This window comes from Babylonia areolata, chromosome 2, assembly GCF_041734735.1.
Source record: "Babylonia areolata isolate BAREFJ2019XMU chromosome 2, ASM4173473v1, whole genome shotgun sequence".
Classification (NCBI taxonomy): Eukaryota; Metazoa; Mollusca; class Gastropoda; order Neogastropoda; family Buccinidae; genus Babylonia; species Babylonia areolata.
The window spans coordinates 12,918,773-12,946,348 of NC_134877.1; the positions used below are offsets into that span (position 1 = coordinate 12,918,773).

At 40.0% G+C, this 27,576-nt stretch overlaps 3 protein-coding genes across 4 annotated transcripts; 2 read left to right on the forward strand and 1 right to left on the reverse strand.

Annotated features, from left to right (window-relative positions):
• Nucleotides 1-1,877: 1,877 nt before the first annotated feature.
• LOC143297909 (uncharacterized) lies at nucleotides 1,878-27,455 on the reverse strand. Of its 2 annotated transcripts, none has more exons than XM_076610465.1 (4): nucleotides 27,370-27,455; nucleotides 18,678-18,955; nucleotides 17,582-18,114; nucleotides 1,878-3,081 (listed from the first exon to the last, which is right to left on the reverse strand). In XM_076610465.1, the coding sequence occupies exons 2-4, from the start codon at nucleotides 18,947-18,949 to the stop codon at nucleotides 2,936-2,938; spliced, it is 951 nt and encodes a 316-aa protein (XP_076466580.1). In that variant the 5' UTR covers nucleotides 18,950-18,955; nucleotides 27,370-27,455; the 3' UTR covers nucleotides 1,878-2,935. The 2 variants fall into 2 exon arrangements, with proteins under 2 accessions (XP_076466580.1, XP_076466590.1); XM_076610475.1 differs by lacking the exon at nucleotides 27,370-27,455 and adding an exon at nucleotides 23,202-23,331.
• Nucleotides 5,037-9,792, forward strand: LOC143295809 (uncharacterized). Its single transcript, XM_076607443.1, has 5 exons — nucleotides 5,037-5,313; nucleotides 6,591-6,789; nucleotides 8,410-8,607; nucleotides 9,525-9,632; nucleotides 9,778-9,792. Exons 1-5 carry the CDS (start codon nucleotides 5,084-5,086, stop codon nucleotides 9,790-9,792), a joined length of 750 nt encoding a protein of 249 aa, XP_076463558.1. The 5' UTR covers nucleotides 5,037-5,083.
• LOC143297902 (uncharacterized) lies at nucleotides 9,534-18,688 on the forward strand. The gene is made up of 12 exons (XM_076610452.1): nucleotides 9,534-9,632; nucleotides 10,006-10,250; nucleotides 10,792-11,233; nucleotides 12,147-12,353; nucleotides 12,994-13,095; nucleotides 13,699-13,831; nucleotides 14,322-14,761; nucleotides 15,230-15,430; nucleotides 15,784-15,888; nucleotides 16,405-16,579; nucleotides 17,069-17,298; nucleotides 18,573-18,688. Exons 2-12 carry the CDS (start codon nucleotides 10,063-10,065, stop codon nucleotides 18,582-18,584), a joined length of 2,235 nt encoding a protein of 744 aa, XP_076466567.1. The 5' UTR covers nucleotides 9,534-9,632; nucleotides 10,006-10,062; the 3' UTR covers nucleotides 18,585-18,688.
• Nucleotides 27,456-27,576: the final 121 nt, after the last annotated feature.

The following is a 27,576-nucleotide window of genomic DNA, read 5'->3' on the forward strand; positions in this document are numbered from 1 at the left end:
GCATTGAGTTCATGCATTGATATAATTATGTGTAGGGGGCCTAGGTATCAGAGTGGGCTATTCTTTTCTTGCCGGCAAAGGACAACACTTAGGTTGCCATGGGTTTTTTTTTTTCAGTGCGCCAAGCGCGTGCTGCACACGGGACCTCGGTTTACCGTCTCATCCGAATGACTAGACGCTCAGTTTGATTTTCTAGTCAAACCTGTGAGAAAGGGCGAGAGCGGGATTCGAACCCAGACCCTCACAGACATTTATGGGCAGATAAGCGACCTAACCATTCTGCCGCTTTGCTCCGTTCGCCTTCTTGTATTTTTTTATTTCTTTTTATCACAACAGATTTCTCTGTGTGAAATTCGGGCTGCTCTCCCCAGGGAGACCGCGTCGCTACACTACAACGCCACCTTTTTTTCCCCCCTGCGTGGAGTTTTATTTGTTTTTCTTATCGAAGTGGATTTTTATAGAGAATTTCGCCAGGAACAACCCTTTTGTTGCCGTGGGTTCTTTTATTTATTTATTTTTTTTAAAGTGTATCACAAGAGAGTCTTGAAGGCCTTGCCCCTCTTGCTCTAAATGATTTGACTTTAATGTTACAATACTTACATATCTCAAACACACATACACACGTCTGTGTGTGGTCAATGGAACTGACCTTGATAAGCCAAGCTGTGGCCCACAGCCATAATAATTGAGAAATCAGACAAATAGCAGTTTGGCTATGAACTTTCAAGGTTGGATATGCATTTTGCCATTTCCCTTTCACAAAAATGATTACCTGTTATTATTTTGATCATAAATGTGTAGGCAGTCAGTCTTTTGCTTCCACTTCCAGTGACATGATTATGTGGAAAATGGCAAAGAGACAGGTGTGTGTGTGTGTGTGTGTGTGCGTGCGTGCGTGCGCGCAAGCGCGTGTGTGCGTGCGTGTGTGCATTTTGACTGTCATCTGGTATGTGCTTCATGTTCACTGGTACAACAAAAGTTGACAGCACACACGCTTGCAACACACACACACACAGAGGGGGGAGGATCTATACCAGCATCTCGTATTGTCTCAAACATGCATTCATTCATGCAGTGTATGTGTGGAGGGTAAGGAATCATGTCCACCACAGGGCATCACAAATTTTTGATTACATGACAAATATAGATTTCATAAGTAGTGGAGCTGTGTCAGATTGAAAGCACAGGCTGATTTTGTACTGAAATCAATGGTCTTTAATGGTTTGAGGTGCACCGTCAGATGCATTGCTCTACCATGCATGACCGTTTCTCCACTAATGGATTCATCATATGGATGCTTGGAGGGAGGTTGGACCTTACTTCTGGTCAATCAACGCATCACTGTTCAGTGAACCATCAACTCACCTATGCTGTGGATCAGCTGACTGACCGGTCTGTACACAACAAATAGTCTTTTTTTTTCTCCAGCTTTCTCTTGATCTGTATATTTCAGGTGCTAATTTTATGATCCAGTTGTAAGGTTTGCAATTAAATTGGAATAAACAATAAAAAGAAGCAGTCTGGAAATCTTGCTCCTTGTGGTTGTCAAAGGCGACTTGGTATGAGAGACAGACAGAGCAGTGTCTGACTGAGGAGATGGAGAGATCTGTTAAATCCAGAAATCTCTAAGGTTCTCCTTCCAAAAGACAATTGACACAGGTACTTCGCTGGTCTAGATTCTCATCCTTCGGAGAATACAACAGACTAAGAATGAAAGTATCCAAAGCAGACGTTCAGACACTGAATTTTTTGAGATTGTGACTTATTCACTTTCAAACAGCATCCAATAGATCAAAACACACACACACACACACCAAAAACAAAACAACAAACAAACAAAAATCAAAACAAAAAATATACATGACTGAATAGTTTAGAATGGTGTTTTTATTCAATGAAAAGCACATCAGTACACATACCATGCATTCATGCACACAGAAACACACAACACAAATAACACAAATCAACTTTATAAACTTATTTTCATATTTATGCAAGGTCCAGGAAAGGACCACTATGCATGTCCCATACCTGATACCTAATGATGGCATTAACAGTTTCATGTGTCCCAACATTTTGTTTTCACTTTCAATTTATTCAGATACTGGCATAACAGCTGCAATTGCAATATTTGCCTCATAATCCTGAACTACAATGATATTATAAAATGTAATTCAATCAAAAAAAAAAAAAAAAAAAAAAAAAAAAAAAAAAAAAGGTTTAATTTGTTAGAACTAAGCCAGATGTTGTGATAGGCTATCTTGCTTAATGACATAATAAGCAAACATTTTTTCCACCCCATTTAAAAAGATTTAAAAACAAATATGTTTTTCGGTTACTAATCTGAGTTTCTAATATTTCAGAAAAATGACAACTTCTACTACATATCACATTGCAAGATTTTGTCAAAAACATTACGAATAAAACTATGCGACTTTTTTTTTTTTTTTTTTTTGAGCTGTGGGTAGCTATGTAACATTCAAAGTTTTACATACTGGGTATAACTTGGTCAATGTTAAACGATACTGATGGCCATTAACAAACAATCTTCAAATATTGAATACATTACAAAATGCCAAAAATGGAGTGGCTCTGCTGATTACTACCTGAGAGATGGACTCTGACATAAGTCACACATACACACACATATTTTCACACACACTGTACGCACAGTACCAAGTTGTTGCTAAAGAAACATGGAAAAACAACAACATGCACAAACAATACAAGTTAACAAAATAACAATATCACAATATGCCTGGAAAGCTGACCCAATGTTGTGATGCATTTCCCCTCCTCTGAAGCTGTAAGGTAATGGCTGGCCAAAGATGAAATTGAAAGCTACTGATGAAACATCCCTTTACAAACATGTCTTGTGCAAAGTTCAAACTCATCAATGGACTGTCTTTCAATAGCAACACACAGGAGGAATGTCTCAGAAATATTTATCTGGATTCCACACATATTTTCTGGGTCGCGATTTCTTTGGTTTCTCTTGCTTCACCTTGGGTATTGCTGGATGCTGCCAGGGGATTGGATTCACATAGCCAGGTTTGGGGTAAGCTGCGTTGTTGTTGTAACCTGAAACAGACCACACCAGCACAACAAATTGTAAATGTCAGAAAATCCCACACCTTACAGAAATGCTAACTGGGAAGGAATAGAACACTCTTAAGTTTAGACACTCTTTGGCAATATGCACCATTAGTTTGTGTTGTTTTTCTGCTTCATTTTTTTTCATTTGTTTTGCATTTGACAATTTAAACACCTGTAGTTTTTTCAGATGTATCTACATTAATACACAACATTAAACAAATACAACTACATTAATACACAACATTAAACAAATACAGTAGCTTTTGTTGCTAAAGAAGACAACTTTAATTCAGTGATGCTGAGCACTTCCCATCAACTTGCATGCGGGTGAAAAAAAAGATGCTGAGAAATGTATACAAGTTTCCGGACACAAGACTACAAAGCAGTACTGGTTTCCCAAAGCATGTCCTGACAGCCAAAACCTGTACTCGCTCACTGTGGAATACTCGTTACTCCTGCCTCATTATGACCTGCAACGCAATGACAATCGGTGCTGCTCAGACATACAGCTGACTTCTGGCTATGGCAATGCTGGATGAATGTTTCAAGAACTCAGGAAAGTGTCAGACCATCGCCAAACAAGACAGCACCCCTGAAGTCTAAAACTGGTGAAATCATTTGTTTGAAAAATGCAAATACCAAGATGGTTGGAGCACTACCTTCAGCTCTACTGAACTTGAGAACGCAGCATCTGAAAAGCCCTTAGCCACATAATGTGACATATACACCATATCTGACCATCATGTACAAGCTTGACAGAGAACCAGTGGCCAGGTACATATGATATCCAACCCACCAACAATTGCATCAATTGTAACTGTCTTCTAAAGATAAGGAGAGAGGGGCAGAGGGGAGGGAGGGAGAGACAGAGACTGAGATAAATAGTGTGCATGTGTATATATGTGAGTGATGTGTGTGGATGAGAGAGAGAGAGACAGAGACAGAGAGACAGAAAGAGAGACAGAGACAGACAAACAGACAAACAGCTTCATTTGACTGTGTTCCGTGAATTTGAATTCTTTGAAAAAAAACAAACAACAAAAACTAAACAAATCATTCACAGATCACATAAAACACAAGTGCTTGGACGATTTAAGCAGATGAACATGCAATGCAGTGTATCAATATTAAACAGTTTGTTCATTCAAGAACCACCACACACCCTGTGCAAGCCCATCACTGGTTCTTATATCTGGCTATGATTTGTACCAATCTCCCATTTGGCGGCACTAGTTAATGCCTCTCCAAAAGCCCACTGCTTGTATCCAGTATTGGGAAAAGACTGGTCTCATTTCATTAACTGTTCTGTTTGTCTGACCATGGAAATCAATAGCCATCTACACAGACAGTGACAGTGAGAAATGAGTGGGAGGGAGGGACAGTGTGCACAAGGCACACCCTCACCACTGTCCTGCCGACAGCCTGCCTGCGTGTTTGCCATAGGAAGCATTAAGGTTTACAGTTGCTATAGAAACCACCATTAGAGGCCAGAGGCTTTTAAACAGCACTGTCACCATGGAAACACTCTTGAAGACAGCTAGCATACTGCTGGCTCCTCTCTGCTGCTGCCTGGATGGATGGAGGCTTGACAACAAACATGACTGTGCTGTCAAATCAATGACACATACACTGCTGACATTACACCCGTGCAGTTCTGTGGTGCCATCACTCCCAAAGCTGACAGCTTCAAGCTCTCCTTCCCACAGTCACCGTGATATCAAACCCAGAGAAGACAAAATTAGACTGTGTGTGAACGTGAAGTGCAAGATCAAACTGCCAACCTGGTGTGATAAGCATCGTTTTCTTCAGGATTATTGAGCTATGTAGTGATCATGATGTTTCCTGCATGTTCTTGCTCGTCAAATTGAAGAAATTATCATGATTACTGCTATTTTTCAACTCTAATTTTTTCAACTGTACAAAAAAAAAAAAAGAAAAAAAAAAGGAAAAGAGCAAAGAAAATTTTTTGCACAACACAACCTAAAAAATGGCGTTTGAAGACAGTGACATTTATCAAGCCATCCTGGATGGGGATCTGGCAGCCCTTGGCTGCAGTGTTGGGGCAGAGGATGTCAACCTGCGGGACAGTTCTGGAAAGTCCTACCTGCACATCTGCATTGAGCTGGGGCAGATGCAGCTGGTGGAGTACCTTGCCCAGAAAGTCTTTCTGGGTTTCCGTGACGACAACGGACACACAGCCATAGATCTGGCAGCAAGGTAAAGAGCCACCTCTGTGACAATTATCAGTCACTGTTGTTTATATTGTTCATGCTGTTTCAGTTAGTGACTGGGGAGCTGCTGTGCTTTGCTTTGCTATGAGTGCTTTCCATTCTGTGACATACAGAATGATTATCATTCTGAATGTCGTGTCACACAGATCCCACTGTTTGTAAGAGAGTTCACAATTGTTTCACTTGATTTCAACCAAACAACTTAATTAAAGGTATTCTGCAGTGTTTGATGGCAAGTGAAACCCATCTACTCAGTAAGAAAACACACACACACACCCCTACTCACAAAAATGAAGAGCAGAAATTAAAACAGGAACATAGCCATTAGTTATTGGAAACAGAATGATGACCAATTGTTAAAACACATGCCTAGCAAATGTCAAGTTCTGGGTACAAACGATTGACTGAGCTGGGTTATTTCCCCCCTCATCTCTCAATTCTCTAATCTTAGTGTTCTCTCTGTGAATGTAAATTCTCCAGTGGAAGTTGAAAACAAAGCACACGAGAAAGCAAAAATGAAAAACTACAATACAAAAACAGAAGGGATTTTTCATTTTACAGTAAAGTGAACACCCCCTTCCCTAAAAGAGCAACTGAAGATCCAACTTTGACACTTCACCATAACATGGACCAGACCATTAATTAATTAATAAAATTAATCATGACACACAAAATAAACAAGTTATTACCAAATGGAAGGTGTCTGACAGTGTGTGTGTGTGTGTGTGTGTGTGTGACGTGTGTGCACGTGCACGCAAGCGCGTGTGTGTTCACATGTGTGAGCATGTGTGTGGGTGTGCAAGCATGTGAGCACATGTACATGGAGAGGGAAAGTTAGTGTGGGGAAGAATCCTCAAGTCAAACATCTGGATAACAAAGCAGTAATTTATTTTCCAAGACAAATTACTTTAACAACAGGACCAACCTTTCATACCTGCAAATTCTACCATCAACATTCCATTCATGTAAATACAAGTGAATTCATCTAATACTTTGGCTTTTAAAGGACTATGACTCTCAAACTTGGAGGCAAGATTACACCAGCTTTTAGTGCTGCAGCCCTGGATGCCAATTGGCCTCTGGGAACCATTCCAACACCGACTGTCCAAAAGCCCTCTTGGCCGAGAGAGTGAGGAATACCTTTGGCAAGACACTCTCTACAGTTATCAATTTCCAGCCCAGATAGCTGGGACAGTTCTGATGGTCATAGCTGGATACATCTGACTATCCAGTATCATACACAATATACACATCTATCTACAGGTATCGCATGACTGAGGTTGAACACCAGCTGATCCGCCGCGTGGCAGGTATGCAGGACAGTGATGACACACAGGCCCTCCTGCATCTCTTCCAGGCTGGCTGGCGGGCTTGGCCCCCCCTACAGCTCGCCCCAGAGGACTGTGAAGACCACCCCTTCACCCCAGGATACCGCTGTCAGTTGGACATTCTAAGCCTGCAGGTGAGCCTGCATTGTATTGTATTGTACCGCACTGTATTGTGTTCTGTTGTATTGTATTGTGATGTGTTGTGTTGTGTTGTACTGTATTGTAATAATTACACTGTGCCATAATGTATTGTATTGCATTGTACTGTACTGCACTGTGTTGTACTGTGTTCTACTGTACTATGTTGAACTGTAATGTATTGTATTCTATTGTACAATCACAGCAGATTTTCTGAGTGAAACTCAGGATGCTCACTCAGGGGAGAGCACATTGCCACAGAAGTGCCACCAATTTGTTTTTGTTGTTGTTGTGTTTTTCTGCCTTCAAGTGTATCTATTTCACCAGCAAAGTGGAATTTTCTACATGATTTTGTCAGACACCATTTTTTGGTTTTTGGTGTGGATTATTTTATGTGTGCTAAGTGTATGCTACGCATGGAACTATCACCCATGGACACCCACTTTTCACATCACTACTCAGCCACTGCTTCACATGACACAGCCAACTTGGGCTGATGTTGTCAAATTCTGTTTCCCTCTTCTTTCTCTTTTCAAAAGCCTTCAGACTAAAGAGTGAAGCCCAGACTTTCTCCTTTCTTGGCTTTCTTCACTGGTTCCCATCATGAGATTCAGCATAAAATCAATAGGCTCTGCTCAAATAGAAATAAAAAATAAAAAGACAGAAAAGATTGCTTTCCCACTGGTAAATTGAATGGATTCCAAGAAATATCCAACTATCAACCAAAAACATTAGAGCAGAAATAATATCATATGGTATGCCTTCATTTTGTTTACAAGAAACATATGAGTATTCTCTCGGAGTAAATCAGTGAATGAGTGAGAATGTCACTATGTGTGCTTGTATGTACAAACACTTCAAGAAAAACACTTAAGTCCGTGCACGTGCATGTGCAGTGCTGTGCGTGCGTTTGTTGTTGTTGTTGTCGTTGTTGTGCTGCACTTGCATGCATGTTGGTATCTTATATCCTCCTCCAAATGATGGGGCATGACTGACCAGCTGTGACCGGGGTAAACATTAAGCGTCCAGCCTCATGCTGACCGCCCTGTGCTTTTGACAATTTATGATGTTTTTATGGAAACAACTTATTCTGAAAATGTTTTTTTCTTAATATGCATGTTATTTTATAAACACTGTGTGTGTGTGTGTGTGTGTGAGAGAGATTAGAGGTGTGTGTGGAGGAAATGAAGCCGCTGTCATGTATTAATTGCTTGTATGTATTTTGCTTTATATACGTAGCTTTCTGATCTTTTGGTCCAAACTTTGTCATGTGTGTGTGTGTGTGTGTGTGTGTGTGTGTGATTAGAGGTGTGTGTGGAAATGAAGCCGCTGTCATGTATTAATTGCTTGTATGTATTTTGCTTTATATACGTAGCTTTCTGATCTTTTGGTCCAAACTTTGTCGTGTGTGTGTGTGTGTGTGTGTGTGTGTGTTTGTACTGGGACTCACCTATGGGCTGACATAATTACTGTGTTGGGTGAGTGACGAGCACAAATGATTTCCAAATGGATGAATGAAGATGCATTGTACTGTATTTATTGTATTGTATTGCACTGCACTGCACTGCAATTTGTATATTATTGTATTGTATTGTGCTGTGCTGACCCTGCTGCAGGACCAGGTGGACAGAATGCACCAGGCGGTGCACCACGGTCAGCTGGGTCAGGTGCAGACAGTGGTGACAGAGGAACTGGTGCTGGTGACAGACCACACTGGCCTGCCCCCCTTGCAGAAGGCTGTCCTCTTTGAGTGGCTGTCCATCGTGCAGTTCCTCAGCCGTCAGTTCCCTCACTCTGTTAATCATCCCGACCATGTATGTGTCTCTTTCCTAAAGCTGTCTGTGCATGTATGCATGATGTGTGTGTGTGTGTGTGTGTGTGTGTGTGTGTGTGTGTGTGTGTGTGTGTGTGTGCAGGCATTCATGGTTTAGGGTGAGTTGGGTATGTTTATTATATAAAAAAAATCGATGTCTTGCTATCAGTATTTTTCTTTTATATTTTGAACTACTCTGCAGTTTTCAAGTTATATGCATCAACATGCAACTTGTGTACACTGTATTGCAAAGGATTAAAAGTTAAGGTTTTCTAATTTTACTTTTCAGTCAGATCAGAAGTACGATGGCATATCATCAGAATAATACATAAGTTATAACTATATATTCATTTTTTTAAATTTATTTATTTTTTTTTTTTTTTAAGTTGAAGGATAGAAGATTGTGTGTTCGCATCTCTGTATAAGCAGACAGCCTTAACGCCCTGTCTGGTTTGGGAGTGATGGTGAAGACAGCAACCGACCGACAGACAGACAGACAGACAGAGAGGGGTGGGTGGGGTAAAGATGAAGAGAGAGAAAGGGATGAAAATATAAAATACACTTTAGTCTCCACACCAAAGTAGAATGGCGGAAAACAGGCTCACAACTGCTCTTTCCAAGGGGAAGGTATGCTGCGGGTGAATAGCAGAGTTCCACTACTTAAGGAGTCTGCTTTTGTTTTTGATTGGCACTTGAAGTCTATGGTTGCATGGCGCTGCACCAAAATAAAGGCCAGAGCTAGCAGATTATTTCAGTAAGTAGACAGAAAAATAGAGAGAGAGAGAGAGAAAGAGAGAGAAGGAGGGAGACACACACACACACACAGAGTGACACAGAGATGAAAATGTAGGGAGAGACATAGAGAGAGAGAGACTGACACAGAGATGAAAATGTAAAGTATGCTTTGTTCTCCTGCAGATGGGTCGGACAGCATTGCACTATGCAGCAGCATATCACGAGTACCAGGACAACATTCTGTACAAACAGCTGCTCAGAGCTGGTGCCAGGGAAGATGTGTCTGACCTGGTGTGTATACATTGGTGGTTGTGTGCATGTTTGCATATTGTGGTGTGTGTGCGTCTGTGTGTATGGATGGGCGCTTGTAATGATTCATGTCTGTGTGTGTATGTGTGTCACAGTAAGAGCAATTAATGTATGAGCTTACATGCAGATGGCCTGGATTTGAATTTGTGAATACATAATAAATAAAGATGAAGCTGAGAAAGAGAGAGGTAGGGAGGCATGGATGGAGAGAGAGAGAGAGACAGAGAGAGAGAGAGAGAGAGAGAGAGAGAGAGAGAGAGAGACAGACAGACAGACAGACAGACAGAGAGCAAAATAAATAGGAATTACCCCTGGCATTGAAAATCTGTCCTATTTCACTGTGTGTACATCTCAGAATGGTCTCAAGCCCACTGATTTCCTGAACGATGCCAACCTCTTTTCCATCGATCACATGCGGGAGGAAATAGCATGTCGCCTTAGCCGGCCACCCAAAGACTACACCAACCACCTGACCTATGAAGATAGTCGCAGCAGTCTTCAAGCCCCCAGATCTCACGATGCAAATCCAAGCATCAAACGGTGGAGAATCTTGGCCTCTGTGGCTTCCTTTGGCAACAACACTCACAGAAAGATTTCCAAGTAAGAGAGAGAGAGAGAGAGTGTGAGTGCACCTGTGCACACGCGCACATGTGTGTGTGGGTATGTGGGTGTCTACATATGCCACATAAACTATGACTTTACTATCAGAAGTGCCAGCTGTATTTGGGAGATTGGTAGTTTCTGCGTGATGTTTCTTCACGGTGAACATGCTCTTGTGAGAATACTTCTGTATTCTTTCTCTGTCTCTGGACCTTGCAATTGGAATGAACTTCCTCCTTCGCTTCATCAGGTCTCCGCACTCAACTCTTTCAAGTCTGGCCTTAAAACCCACCTCTTCCCAAAATAGCCTCCCTTCCCTGCCTCTTCCTTGTCCTCAGTTTCTCCAGTTTTAGAGTTATGCATGCTTGTGAATGACAGGGACAAAAGCGCTTTGATTTGTCTCTGCACAAGATTCAGTGTTATATAAATATCATTATTATTATCATATATATACATTTGTACATGTGTAAACAAGCAGTCCGCTGGTTTATCATACTGCAGCTCAACCCATCGTGTAGCTGAATGACTATTTTCATTCCAGCCACGTGCCCTTTGAAGAGACCCGTCTGTACGAATCCATCATCACCAATGATGTGTACAGTGTGAGGTACTGGCTCAGTCAAGGGGAGGATGTTAATCAGCGCAGCATGGAGGGCTGGAGCTACCTGCACCTGGCAGTGGCCTACAACGTCAGCCCTGGCCTTCTGTCTCTCCTCTTGACTCAGCTGAGCCCTGCCGAAAGAGACTGTGATGGGGTCACCCCGCTGGAGCTGTCCATGACCACTTACAAGAACTCCACCCTGACCACCGTGTTCCTGGATGTGATCACGGGGCGCATCCTTGGTGGAGACCTCCCGCCCCTGCAAGCACTGGCACAGGATGGCTGGCAGTGCTGGCCTGACCAGGACTACCTGGACACCTACCTCCAGCCACACATCACTCCACACATGACTCAGTTTCTGTCTACTGTCTCACAGTTTCTTGTAAGTTTTGAGGTGTTTTGTTGTTGTTTTTTTGTAGTTTTTTTGTGGCTCTTCTCTCTTGATAACAAGCGATAGTGTCTAGTGTCACTTAACATGTCTGAGATCATGCTATCACTGGTCAGGTGGTCTTCACATGATGAAGTTTCCAGGCTGGACACCACCCACACTGCACAAAACTGATTATATCCGGCTTGATTAGCAAACTCTGTTAAAACTCATGTAAGACCAAGTATTTCATAAATGTAATGTGCGCTTGTTCTCATGCAACATCTGGTGAATATATTCTTTTTCAATACCCCATTTTTAATGCTTTGTATGAAGAATCTGGCATTGACATTAATACAATGAAATCCAATGAAATTTTAAAAATTCTATCAGCAAGAAATTTTCCCTGTTTTGAATACTGGTTATTCTTCAACCTGAAATCGGTATACTGTTGTACAACTTGTAGTTAACTGCCTTTGTTAACTCTGTTACTGTTGACACACACACACACACACACACACACACACAGTGACTCACACACCCTACTCCTTTCTCCTAACCTCATCCCCATCCTTTTTTCTTGGACAGAAGGTGCTGTGGCCAAATCATGCATTGGACTTCTGATCCAGATTTCACCAGTGACCAGAGTTCGAAGCCCTGTTTGGCATTGTGTGCTGTTCTCAGGAAAGGCATTTTACTCTGAACAACCTCATTCCACCCACGTGTGATTGGGTACCTGGCTTTGGTCGAAGAAGGTTAAAATGGCAGGAGAGAATTGCTATGCCGAACCCTAGAAACAGCGAAGATGAATTAATTTACCTGATGGCCATAAAAGGCAATGAGACTTTTAACCTTTAGATATCCCAGATGGTGGACGGACTTAAAATCAAATCTATTGCACTGTCTTTGGTGTGTGTGCGTCTGTCAGAGTGACGTGAGAGAGGTGCACCAGGCCGCCATGCTACACCAGGAGGTGGACTGCAGCCTGGCCTACGTGCTGGACACAGAGGCTGGAGTGACCTCCCTGGACTCTGCCGGCCTCTCCCTCGTACACATCTGTGTCATCTTCTACAACATCAAGCTGCTCAGCCAACTGCTGCAAACCTTCCCCTTCATCGCCAACATAAGGGACAGTGTCAGTACCATCAGTGTTTATAGCTGCTGTCTGTAAAATGATTACCTGTAGTAACAAGTGTGCTATCTGTCTAGTATAACATGTGTGCTATCTGTGTGTGTGTGTGTGTGTGTGTGTGTGAGAGAGAGAGAGAGAGAGAGAGAGAGAGAGAGAGAGAGAGAGAGAGAGGCAGACAACACAGACAGACAGACAGAAAAAGAGAAAAAGTGTGTGTATGAAACAGAATGCTGACAAGTGTGTACAAGCCAATATGCACTCATGCAGGTGCTTAAATAAATGAACATAATAACATAATTAAATAGTTTTATTTGCTCATTAATGTACAATTACACTTTTTTTTTTTACTGGTCAAACATTCTATGTAAAAACAGGAAATCGAGTTAGTTTGCAAAATTGATGCAAAAATACCACACACAGACACATAACAAAAGTAAACCAGAGCTTAAAAAAAAAAAAAAGAAAAAAAAGCGCATTAATACCAATGGGGCAAAAAACAAACAACAAAAAAACAAAACAAAAACACAAACAAAAAACAAACAAAAAAACAAAAACAAACAAAAAACCTCCCCAGATTGCATAATCTCACTCAAAATTACAGAGAAAAATTAAACATCCAAGTGTGTGCTCTGACTGTGGACAGGTTGGACGAACACCCCTGCACTATGCAGCCTGTCTGAATGATGATGACTACATGTACACCCTGCTGAGGACAGCCAAGGCCAGGGATGATGCGGAGGACGTGGTCAGTGCAACAACCTCTTCAGTCCACTTTCAGCCAACAGCAACAGCAATTGTTTATGATCAAAGTATACCATGGTTATGAAAAAGAATGCAAAAGATGTCTTTTAACATATTGGTCATTGGGTATGCCTGGTATTATTGTGCAGCATCACAATAAGGTATGAAGCAGATTTAAGCTTTTTTTTTTCTTTTGTTTTGTTTTTTGTTTGCAGTTGTAAATCACTAAAATATAGCTTAAGCTCCCACTTGTCTCTCCAGAAGCTGAAGACTGGATGGTAACAGTCATGTATTCAATACCATTTATACACACTTTTCAGTATGACAGACTGGCACACTGATTATGAACACATGAACACTCTTAACTTCTTCAGTGGTGGGCATTATTTTGGCTTGTACTTCATACCTGCTTGGTGGTGTTTGAATGCAGAGGGTAATAATGCTTTTCTGAAAGGCAAATGAAATGACTACAAATTCTGACAATTAGAAGTTTATTTACACACTGGTTAGCAATGAGTGAACCATAAATGTGACATAATTCATTACTCATACATATTTGTTCACCCCTTCATCACTCTCTCCATATATACCTACTTCATTCCACCAGCTTGGGATGCGTCCAGGTGACTACTACATGATGGACAGGCAAGTGATTGTGTCTCCTACCATCCAAGAAATGATACGGGACAAAGTACACCACCCTGTGGTTCTGCAACCACCATGGCCCACATGCCTTTTGTGTATGTACACAATGCCTGTCTCCTCTTCACTGTTTGCTCCTCCTTGCTCACCACATTTTTGTCTACTTGTTGGCTGGCCGGATTAGTTATCAGTTGCAGTGTGGACAACTATGTCTATATTATCATGCACACAAATACACACACAAACTAACAATTGATACAGACAGAGAGAATTCTGTGTTGTGATATTTTCTTGCACCAGCACTTCTGATGTGACTTTTTAACCTCCCCCAGAAAAAAGCCCCCACCACCCTCTCCCTAAAAAAACCTGAGTAAGTCATTCTGTGTATATATTCTTTATCCTGTATCAGTCATCTTGTAAAATAAGAAGCATTATTTATCTTTCATTTAGGCTAAAGGGGGGGAAAAAGTTACCATCACCTTTATTTTGAAGGTTTACAATATATCTGTTCTGATGTAAATAACTTTTCTAATATATCTATTTCCCCAGCTGGTTGAAGCACACTCTCTCTCTTTCTGTTCTGCCCAGCGGCCAGTATGGAGGGTTGTAAAGTGAGTGAGGCCATCAAGACAAGTGACGTGAACACCTTGGACGCTCTACTGGCAGATCTAAACACTGACCTCACTCAGCGTGATTGCCAAGGTCAGGGTTTTCTTCATCAAGCTCTGCACACAGGAACTGACCTACCCATATTCACTGTCCTTCTGGACCGAGTGGACATAGCTATCCGTGACCTGAATGGCAACACCATCATGGACCTGATAGTGTCTGGTTTCCACCCTGAGGAACTAAAAGACGCTGTGGAGAAGAGAGTGAGAGAGCTGATAGCTGGGGACGAGAAGAAGGGAGAGGCTGAGGCAGACAGACTACTGCTGGCCGGCTGGTCACACTGGCCACTGGCCATCCAGGACACAGGGGAAACATCTACCCAGTCTGATCAAATGCTGGACAGACTTCTTCACCTGAAGGTTTGGTGATAAACTTCATGCACATCATTGGTTTGTCAACAAAATGTGCAGTACTTAGCAATCAGTGTTTTCAATCCCTTCTGCTCTCACGTTACTACCGGTAGTCATCAGGATATTCGGTGAATGGCTTGGTAACCCCAACTCATACTTGAAAAGAAACAGATACCTTGAGAAATGAAATTATACTCAGCTGCATCACATTTTCTTAATGGTCATGTGTATCGCGTCTCTTATACCATGAAGATTATTTTGACTAAGACTGATGTGGACACTTTCATGCAGATTATATGACATAAATTTGGAATGCCACACTTGCGTTACATTTAACTTGCTGCATGCATGTTGTCAAATATTACAGAATCTCATGTCTTGCATATGATACTGATACTATGTGCATGAATGTGTGTGTACTTGTGTGTGTATGCGTGTGCATGTGTGTGTGTGTATGATTTGCTCCCATATGTACAGGCAAAAGTAGCAGCAGTTCACACTGCAGTACACGAAGGAAGAAGTGAAGAACTGCCAGGATTACTGGACCATGAACTGCTGGCTACTGCTGCTGATCAAACCGGATTGCCTCCCTTACACAAAGCAGTGCTCTTCAAACGCTGGCACATGGTGCAGTACCTTGTCTGCAAATTCCCCTCCACCCTCACCACCACAGACAATGTAAGATCCCACTAAGTCTCCATTCAGTCAACACCAATCATTTATGTCACTTACTCAGGTCATTGTCCTTAATTTGTGTCCTTTCAGATATCACTTCCATCTCCATACCAATACTTACTTGGAATTAACAAATACGTATATGTGTGTGTGTGTGTGTGTGTGTGTGTGTATACGAGCACTGTTTATTTTCCAAGAGAGAGAGGAGAAACAGACAGGCAGACAGAGAAAGACACACATACACACAGAGACACAGAGATAATGGTAAGAGTTGGTGTTGAAGAAAAGTCAGCATGGATAAACTTATATATGTGGAGATTGTGAGCTGTACAACAAGTGCACAACTCTTTCAACAGATGGGTCGCACAGCTCTGCACTATGCTGCAGCACTGACAACAGATGGTGACAATATGTACAGGACACTGAGACAGGCTGGTGCCGATCCTACTGCCACTGACTGGGTAACCTGCTTTCTACACTACTCCGTTATTGTCTTTTGCTGTTTTTTCAACATGGTTTTCCTTAAAGAAACGTCTTCTCTGAGGTCAAATAACTTATATAAAACTAATACATTCTATTGCAAAAGGGCTTAAAATGATTTTCATTGGTTTCAGTCACAGTATACTGAGTATAGCATACGTAATTAAAATTATTTTCACTGGTTTCTCCCAAATACATGCACCAAAAGACAAAATCATCTGTTATCTGTAGAATACCTTTAAGAAACTTCTGTAATCCTTGGACTTTCAAAGCAATAAAGAATTAAATATAGAGTACAGAACACACCATTTCTTAAAACGACTGACTGCTGACCTTTTAGTACTATCCGTTCATTAATAACAAAGGTTTAAACAGCAGACCTTACTTAACCCCATTTGGACAAAGCAGTCTGAAGTCATAAATGCTTGGCGAGACAAGACAGGACCAAAGACAGTGAACTGTATTAGGACAACAGCGTCTGTTGTCTTGTGTGACAGATGGGTCTCACACCAAGAGACTACTGGCTACAACCACAGGCTGTGTATCTTGCCGACACTGTGAAGAGGATGAAAGCCCTTCTGGATACACCAATGGCCAAGGAGGAGGAAACGGCAAGGCCTGATGAAACTACATACTCTGAGTTTATTGGAACTGCTCATTTCTTAAATTCTGGTGAGAATGACGTTAACATCAGAAAAATTATGTAAAAAAGACATATCATTTTTATCCCCCAAATTCAAAACAGTATGCCCCCAAATTAGTGAATATATATAAAACTTGACACTCAGATCAGTTTCATACCTGTAGACTGCAAAGAGAGAGAGAGGGAAAGAGAAAGAGAAACTAATGTCCCGATATGCCATATGACATGAAATGAACAAATATCTATTGTATACATTTCAGTTCACAAGAATAGTTTTTAGGTAATGTGTAAGTAAAACTGATGTAGGCCATTAGAGATTTGACTTCAAGCAGAAGGTACTAGTAAATGACACTGTTTAAAAAACAAAGTATTAATATTCCCAAGCTTTGTAAAAGAAAATATGTTGGGTTTTTGTTTATATTCTTTTTGTTTGTTTTGTTTTTATCTGTATGCACACAGACATTAAGTTTACAGATACCAATTCCCACTTTTTCAAAAATTTTTCTTCATTTCAACAGAGACTCCAACAGCAGACCAACAAATGCCATTGACTGGAAAAACCATCAGTTCTGACAGTGAGCGGGCACCAGCACCAACCTCAGAGGATGGAAAGTACATCACAAAGTACCTTGGTCAAGCGCTGACACTTGCTCTGGCAGAAATTGTGCAGAAACAACCTTCAGATCCCATTGAGTATCTAGGCCAGTGGCTATACCGCAACCACAAGGCTATAAATGACAGTGGCCAGGTAAGAAGAAGTCACTGTGATATTGGAGTACATTCTATATATGAATGGATTTAATTTGTATAAATATGATCTTTTTTTCTGTTTTGGGTTTTCTTTGTCTTTAAACATCATACATGTAGTGGTCAAGTCATTCTAACAATCAACTTTCAGGTGTTATATTTGCTTAATTAAATAAAAGTCCAAGATCTGCCTAAGACCCAACTAATAAATTACCAGATAAACCAAAGCACTTTATCAAATGCTGACTGAGACCCAAGTAACAAATTACCAGAGGGACACTTACCTGTGACTTGCTTGGATGGAGCTGACTGAGGCCTCTTCTTGTTTCTCTTCAACCAGTCCTGATACCTCTGCTCTGCTTGCTCCTTTCTGGCCTCTTTGGCCTCCTGCTCTTTCTGCTCTTTCTCCTTCTCCCTCTGACGCCGCTCCTTCTCTTCTCGCTGCTTTGCCTCTTTCCACTCCTTGAAGATTTCCTCTGCTTTCCTGTGGATCCGTTCCTCCTCCTCTTGTTTCACTTGCTTTTCATGCTTGATTTTTAACTTTTCCACTTTTTTTCTCATCTTTTCTTCTGTACTTTTCTTTTCTAACCATTCTTGCCTCACTTCAGCCGCCTTCTCCTCTTTCTGTTGTTTTTCTCTTTCCTTGGCAAGTCTGGCTTCTTTTTCTTGCTTCTTCTGCTGCCTGGCTTGCTTCTGCAGCTTCCTCTCTTCCTTTGCTTTCTGAATCAACCACATTTCCCATGGTGACAGCCCTGAGTCTGTGGACGTACTGCGTCGCAGGTTATCAGCTGACTCCACTGTATGTCGTTTTATTTTCCTGTTGACATATTGCATAGTCACAATTCATTTTCTTCATCTGATTTCTTGACACAATGTAATGCTTGTATGTATCCTTTACTTTGACGGATACTTACTCTATCTAACACGTAGTCTTAAGACACACAGATGTGGACTCTGCCATGAATAATGTATTTATTTTTTGCAGGTTTACAACATCAATAGTCCTTTATCTTGCTACATAACATTTTTTTTCTCTTTTATTCACATGACATATTCAACACTTTTACTTTTAGGATATGCATAAAGTGTGTGAGTGCATGTGTGTGTGTTTGCTATTACTGTATGTGTTCACAAGTTCATGAACAAGGACACTGTGTTTTAAAAAGTGAGAAAACAAGGGAGAATCAGAAACAGAAGAGAATAGGTAATGATGGTAAAGTTTAAATAAAAAAACAAAGAAAAAGATTTATGTCTGAATTTTTTGTGATGTTTCAGATTCAAATCTGAAGATCCCCAAAGTCATGACTGAAATTGAAATGCATGGATGGAATGACAGTCCTGAAATCTACAAGAACAGAGGATGTTAAAGAAGCAACACACCTTGATTCCCTTGGCTGCTCATCAAAGTGGACTTTGGACTGGGCATCTCCCATGCTGTTAGGGACTGGCTGATTGCAAGCTTCTTGGCTTTTTTCCGCTTCATATTCTGGTTCACTAACATAGCTGTCATGATCAAGAACGGACGTCAGTGATGCTGTCGATCCATTGGAGGTCAAAGACTGACATCTGTACAAGGCAGCATCAGCATCAGGGACCTGCATCCATGGAGGCTTGGTGACTGTGGCTGTCACAGGGCGGGGTCTGGCAGACATGGCGCTCTGAAACATTACATAAACACTGAGGCAATAGCTATTTTCAGGACCGAGATATTCTTACATTGCAACAAAATATGGTGTTTGTACAAACAGTGGTGGGGAACACTCCCCAACTTTTACAGCTGAATATCAATATGACAGTGCATGCAAAGAATAGGGCTGAAAGTGGAACTGGCCCATCAATCCATGTAACTGGTGTACATTGGTTGGTTTTCTCTAAAGGCTAATCGCATAGAAGGAAGGCATTATGCTTCCTGGAAAATGTGTAAATTTATAGTGAGTGTGTTATTATGGGTCCTGGGAAGTGTATAAATTTATACTGAGTGTTTTGTGTTGTGCTTCCTGGAAAGTATGAAAGTTTACAGTGGGATGGGAGTGTAATTGCATTTTATGAACCCTTGGATTAATCAGGAGCTGTAACTAGTGTCATTCAAATTTTGTAAATGTAAATAAAAAGTGAAAAAAAAACGTTTTAATACTGAAATCAATTTTTCTGGATATTTACCCAACCACACATACTTCAGTGACTCATTTGCTCCTCTATATTTTGTACATTAAGACTGACCCAGCAGGTCTGAGCACAAGGGAAATGCCCAAATGAATTCCACTTCAGTGACTGTTCCCATCAACGACATTAAGTTTGGCCTTTCATTTCTACTGGTTCTGATTCATCGTGAAGAAGTGACTAGAAGGGGTGTTGCACGGAAAGTACATCCCCTGCCACCCTCAACTTCCACTGCATCAAATACAAAACAACAATAACAAAAAGATCACAAACACCACAAAGCAACAATATCTAATTTCTTAAGGAAAATATGTGACTCTTTTTTTCTCAATGAATGACAGTAAATTATCTTTCATTGTTGAATTTTTGTTTTGTTTGTTTGATGGTGCATGATTATATGTGTCATCCATGTTACCATAAATTAAATTTAATTATGTGTGTGTACATATCTCAGGTGTTGCTTATCCCAAGCTTTGACTGCATTCATGCTTTCAACTGTGGTCCCATGGTATGTAGATGCTTTTAATATATATATATATATATATATATATATATCAAATAATGTGTCAGTGGAAACTTAGCATGGAAAAATATGTTTCTTGCAAGAAGCGCGTGCATTTGCACACATATTCAGAACACACACTATTTCCAAATCAGGTGCGTGAATCACATAGCATGAAGCAATTCATTTGAATCTATTTTTGATTGATGAAAATAATGGATAATACCACTGAAGATTTTGCACATGCCTTCTTTGAAAGATCGGCTTCTAGGGTTATGAGACATAAAAAAAAAATTTTTTTTTAAAAGAGATGGATCAAAGTTGGTGAGTTGTAGTCCTCCCCAAATCAACTAAGTAATATTCCATTTCCTGCTTTCCACATGTGATTTCCCCCATGTGATGATGTACTGAAAGTTCACATACTGTTATTGCTAAAGTGCTATTTATGTTGCAGTTCCCACTATTTAACCCGTTTGTAAAAACTCACTTGTGCACTGTCATTTATACTTCTGTAAGTTCTAAACAGCAATCTTGTTTTTGCTTTAGGAAGGAGGCAGAGGGTATGAGATGTGGGAACTATGTGGGCGTGGATAACTTCATCAACAAGCTGAATGTGTATCTCTATGTGTGTGGCTAACTGGTTTAATCTGTTTATTTTGAGATTGAACAATAAAGCTGCTCTGTTGAAATCTAAAAATCGCCTGTCATACTCTTGTGTATATAATGTACACACACACACGTGTGTGTGTGTGTGTGTGTGTGTGTGTGTGTGTGCGTGTGTGAGGCATCTGCTTGGCAGATGTGGTGTAGCGTATATGGATTTGTCTGAACGCAGTGACGCCTCCTTGAGCTACTGAAACTGAAACTGAAACTGTGTGTGTGTGCATGCATGTGTATTCGCCCACGCTGGAGAGATCTGTGACCATCTTTGGGGGGGTTTCGAGGGGAGGGAGGGGAGTGGGGGGTGCGGGGTGTGTGTGTGTGAGTGTACACGCCCATGCTGGAGAGTTCTGTGGCCATCTTGGATCTTGCGTATGCACATCCAACTTTTACTCAAAATCATGAACAACGCCAATCGACATAAAAAACAGCAGCAAACATGTGCTGTCCTCCTTTTCTTTAGTTCATACTATTATAGCACCCACTGCACAAAAAAAAAGTCCTGACGGCAGATTCGAACCCCGCGTTTTCGGGTGAGAAGAAACTGTCTTACCCATTACACTACCGTGGCTCCTTAACTGATGTTCTAAAATTTAACATTTAAACATGCTTTTTTTAAGGGCGATAAATTGATTGTGGTATTCGCAGTGAGAACACTGTTTAAATCATATTATTCTGGTGTATCTTGGGCATTCAAAAAATCTTTAAGGGCAATTAAAAATTCTTTTTAAGTCTGCGGTAAAGGAGACGTGGCTATCGCTGCAATCACACTGCAACATTTAGCTGTTTTCTCTGGATCTAGATAGATGTACAAGTTTAGTTACACCCGCCGGGAATGTAGTACAACATGGTCGATTCAATTTCTCTTTTATGTTCATTCTAGTTTTATAGTTTTAAAGATGATATGAAAATTGAGTATTCTGTTAAGCTAATAACATGTAGAGCCAAGTACAAGTACTTCCTAAACGTCATATGAAGTGAAAAGGACTTCATTTTGAGAAAAGTCAAGACTGGTTATCTTTACGTTTCATCAAGGGTATTAACTCTCATGGTTTATTATTTTAAACTGTGAATTCCGACTGATTTTGTTGATATTTTTTATGGCAGTTTGGGGCATAATCCAGTAAGTGATGAGGCGTTCACAAATCTTTCTCAGAATAAATATTTAACGGTCTCCTTCTCCAACTTTCCATCACATGTTATCGTGTATTGTTGATTGAATATAGGATTGAATGGGCAGGTCAACAACTTGAAACAAAATGGCGTCCTTCGTTCGTGAGGAATATGATCACGCGCTTTGAATATGTATAAATATGTGTACGCAATCGATTGGCTCAGCCAATAGATCTATAACGTCCATTCGTCATATTGATTTTAGTATTTTCCGAAAAAGACCACTTGGGCGAATGAACATAGTGAAAGCCCTGTACACTGAGAGTAAAACACACAAGCTTTCTGAGTATAATTTCAAAATGTAATGTTTAAGATGAGAAAGATCAATTTAAAGCAAATTAACCCCCTCTAGCATTAATTACAGATTAACTTCCTTTTTTTACTATCTGCACCAAAGACATGCAAAATAAATATAACTTCCATGCTTAGCAAAAGAAGTTCCTGTTTGAACAAAAAATGATAAAAATGACTGCTCTTGTTGTGTCAGAACATCAGATCAAAGTGCCAAGTTTAAAGAATAAAAAAAAACAAAAAAACATAACAGTAAATTCAGTTTGCATATAATTTGGCTTCTTTTTATTATTTTTTTTGTGCCCATCCCAGAGGCGCAATATTGTTTTAAACAACATGACTGGAAAGAACTGAATTTTTCCTATTTTTATGCCAAATCTGGTATCAACTGACAAAGTATTTGCAAAGAAAATGGCAATGTTAAAGTTTACCACGGACACACACACACACACACACACACACACAGACAACTGAACACCAGGTTAAAACATAGACTCACTTTGTTTACACAAGCGAGTCAATAAAAAAAAAACCTGAAGCAGAAAGTCAAAAAAAGAAGCCTGCTTTTTCACCTGTTCTGCCTCTCTTGATCGCCTTTGTTGCTGGCAAGTTAGGAGAACCTATCAACTCTGAAAGCACAGATCATAGGACGCCCCACTACAAGTCATACAGCAAAGAACTCTCCAGTGGTCTATTGTGAGTACAGACGTGTTTGTGTGCTGATTAAAAATATAACTTAAAAAAAAAAGAAGTTACATACAAGAAAAGGTATCAAAATAATACAATTGTTATAAAGATAATAATCCCCACTGGTTTGTTTTGATAACTTATAGTGAGAATATTTTACTCCACGCACATTATTTATATCTGTCAGTTATACAGTTTCCTCACAAATATCTTGCATTTTGTTTAGAGATGCACACTCAGTTAACTAAAACACAATCACATCAAAATAAGCACATCTAGTCATTAGGATGAGACTGTAAACCAAGGTTCCATGTGCAGCATGCACTTGGCCCACTGAAAAAGAACCCATGGCAACAAAAGTGTTGTCCTCTGACAAACTTCTGTTGGAGAAATCCATTTTGACAGGTACACAAATATATATGTATGTATACCAGGATTTGGGTAAGTGCAGTGACTGCTCTGTGAGAAACTGAAACAAACAACAGTTTATCCTTTTTTGGTTCATTCTAAACAAATCATAGAAAACTAGATATAAAATCGTCAGGTGGGTTTTCCAGCAAGATCCACATATGTGTAAGTTTTTATAAAGTCATAGGTTTTCATACAGGCTATTCACTGCAAGAGGTGCAACGTTTACTTTTCACTTTTTACTTGATTTTGTATGCAATATGAGAACTCTGTAAGCACTGGTTTCCAAGTCTTTTGTGAACAAGATACAAATATTTTAAAATGTTCTGTATTCCATGTTAGATTTAAATTCAGCATGTACATTTCCTTTTAATAATGTCACCAGATAGTTTGTATCATAATTTCATAAGAAGACCTAAACTTGACCAATCAAAAGATACAGAGATGACTTGAACTATCTCTATTGTTTTGAGATATTTATAATCCTCATCATCAACGGTTTAAAATGTTTGCAACCCAGTTTTACCTTTTGGTTCAAAGGGTAACAGTCAACCTCATATGCACATTTACATATATAACAGTTTTTCATTCATTGGAATCATAACTTCCAGTGCAAGTACATCTGAAAAAACAAAACAAATATAAACGAAAAAAACCCACAAAAACCACAAAAAACAACCCACCCCCACCCCCACAACAATGACTTAATATTACTGTTGTATTTATAAAAAGTTACCCCAGCAGCTTGCACCCATGAACATTTTTATTTAAAATTTTGCTTGGGAAGAACTAAAGAGAGACAGATGCAGAGAATGCCCAATAGCTGAACAGGACCACTGATAAACAGATCCATAATAATTTTACTGAAAGTGAAAAACTTACACCCAATATATAACCTAAAGCTACTGTCAGTCTTTTGATGGGTGCAGTGGTCAAATGGTTAGAGTGTTGGATTCTCACCTTAGTTTCCTGAGTTCAATACATGTTACACATGGTGGATAAAACTAAAACTAGTAAAAGGTGAAGATTTTTCCAATCTTCAAGGTCAACATATTTGCAGAACTGGTAGTGCCTGAACCCATTTTGTGTATAAACACACACAAAAGATCAATTATATATGTTAAAGTAATCCATGTCAGTGTTTGGTGGATTATGGAAAAAAAGAACATACCCAGCATGCACACCCCTAAAAATGGAGTATGGGTGCCTACATGGCAGGGTAAATAAACAAATCGGTCATACATGTAAAATCACTAAAAATGTTGCATGTCTGTATGAGTGTGTGTGTATGTGTGTGACTGAAACCTGACTGAATTACACAGGTTGGCAGCCTGTTGTGCAAATGACTTCATGTTTGTAAAGTGCTTAGAGCTTGGTCTCTGACTGAGGATATGAGCTATATATCTATCCATATCGTCATCATCTTTTGGCTGGGTTGGTCACTTGGTGACATGGGTATTAGCATTGCATAACCAACTGCTCCATTATTGTAAGAGATTATTAACAACAGAAATTACCACATGCACAAAATAATTCAGATGAGAATTTTATTTAATTTTTTTTCCTGAACTCACTTATTTCCTGGCCAGTCTGCAGTCATGCCTATCATAGTATCTACTCCAGTCAAACAAATCAACAGATGTAGATTGTTTTTATTTTACTAGTTTTGTTCCTGAAATAATTTATACTCAAGATATACATTTAGTGTGGAGTATCTCATGGTTTGTAATAAATTATCAATCGTTTAGGGTTTACTCAATAAGGTAAATGTACAACCAATAGGCCATACACAAGAATACACACATATGCCATCTAGGGAAGCAAGGAGGAAGGTGGCAGAATGGATAAGATGCTCATCTACCAATACAGAGTCACTGAGGGTATGGGTTTGAATCCTACTCTTGCCCTTTTTCTTTAGCTTTAATAGAACATCAAACTGAGCCGTGAGCGTCTAGTCATTTGGATGAGACAATAAACCTAGGTCCTGTGTGCAGCACACACTTGGCACACTGAAAAAGAACCCATATCAATGAGAGTGTTGTTCTCTGGCAAAATTTGATATATACAGGTGGCAGAGTGAAGTGGGGGTAGCACTAGCAGTAGGGGTCACCAGCAATCTTCTAAATGCTTGTCCTCTCCGAGGTGATTGAACCTACACCAGTCATTACCTCCAGTAGGGTTTCTATTCGAGGTGAATGAACCTATACCAGTCCTTACCTCCAGTAGGAATTCTATTCTTCTTCTTCTGTTAGGATAAGGTGATCTAATTCCAACTGATTTTTCATCGATCTAAACCCGATCGCTTTACACAGTCATCTTCTTCCCATGACAAGCAATACCAGTCAAATCACGGCAGCAGCCCAGGAAATCCTTGTTCAGTTCGTCGATGGAATAAACTGATCATTTTGACCAATGAGAACATCACAGGAAGCCGATGGTGATGTATAGTGGCACGAAAAACGCCCCATATGTGTGCGACTTACTTGACGACAGTTTTGGCGCCAAGTCGCTGTGACGTCAATGCACTGGTTTGGCAAGTGTTGCGTTACTATATAAGAAACAGTTGATTCACTAGCTTCGTCTCACATACCAGTGAATAGAGCATGAGTCTGGGAAGTGATTATGTTATATTTCAGCTGGTTTCAAGGCTATTTTTGTCCAGGCAGTGACAGACAAAATCGGTCGAGGTTAGATCCATTATTTCAATTGGTGGATCTAATTCCGACCAGTTCAGATGTGATGTGGACTTTATTTGTGTGTGTGCATGTGCGTGTGTGTGTTTTGTTTCCAGTAAATATATATCCCCTTTCTTGGCCATATCACACACACACACACACACACATATATATATATATATATATATATATATATACACACACACACATACACACACACACATATATATATTTTGGTATAGGGATCACACACACACACACACATATATATAATGTGTGTGTGTGTGTGTGTGTGTGTGTGTGTGTGTGTGTGTGTGATCCCTATACCAGTTCTTATACACTGCACAACACACAAACACATGCGCAGGCGCACACACAAACATGCATATTTACAACAGGGAAGTGGAACAACCTGCCTGATATCACGTCAACTGGCTTGTTTGTATTATGAGTGAAATAGTACTTGTCAATGTGTATATTAAGTAATTGAACGAATGAGCATACTTCTTGTTTTTGACATAACTCTTTTTGTATTTATTGGATGTGTGTAGATAGTGAACGTATGTAATGTTTCAATGCCCCCAGGGGGTACACGAAATAAACTCCTTGCCTTGGCTTGGCTTGCTTGCTTCAGGTAAATGGTTCGGAGCCAACACCCGTTGACCATCTCCTGTGCGGAACCCCAACTAACCCCCTCCTGGTTGCAGTTACAGTGAATGTCAGTCCCAGCAACGTACATAATTATCCAGATGCAGATTTACATATTCATAACTCTGGTCGGCATTAGATCAACATGGTCGGGTTAAGATCAGGCTGGTCGGATTTAGATCAGGTACACCAACGTTCTTAAAGGCTTCTGAAGAACTAAAAATATGACACAGAAACATGACAGACATTCTACAATCACAAACAGACTTCGAACCAAACTGATATGCTGTCAGTTGGCAGTAACGCCAAAACCAAAACCAAAATAAGTGCCCAAATCGGTCGGGTTTTAGATCCACCCGGTCGGATTTAGATCAAGCACTGCAACGTTTTTAAACGGCGTCTGTAGAACAAAAAATAGCACATAGAAACACAACAGGCGTTGTATTCGATCACAGACAGTCTGACAAAAGTTACTGACTGTGCGAATCAAATAGGTATGCTGTTAATCTACAGTAATTCGTTGAGAACCAAAGCAGGTGACTGAATTAGATCACTTTACCCTACTTTTGATCTGGGAAAATCATTTACGTTAAATCTAATAGCAGTTTTTAAAAGGAAATATCTAAAAATGGTTAATTTCCGGGTCTTTTTTGTTGTACTTATAAACAGAAATATATTAGTAAAATCGAAAGTTCCTCAACAATCAAAATAGTGCATCCAATTGCATGCCATGTTGAACATTTTGATCTGTTGTTTCGTCTTGACAAACAAGTTTTATAAATTAACAAAAATGATAATAAGATGAGATTAAGACAACAATAAGTCTGGAAAAAAACAGATAAACGTAATTTGCGATAAAATAACATACCTGCAATAATTCCCGGTGTTTCACTGCAGTATTTTCGGTCGTTGTAAACAAGTCTGATCAAAACCTCTGGATGGCGCTAAGGGCAGCGGTCAAAATTTTTTGAGGAGCAATTGGACCTCAACAAAATTATATAAATTGGAACAATTACATAGATTTTGATATTAGATTTTAAGAAACGTTTATTTATGCCACATAGTTTTTGTAAAT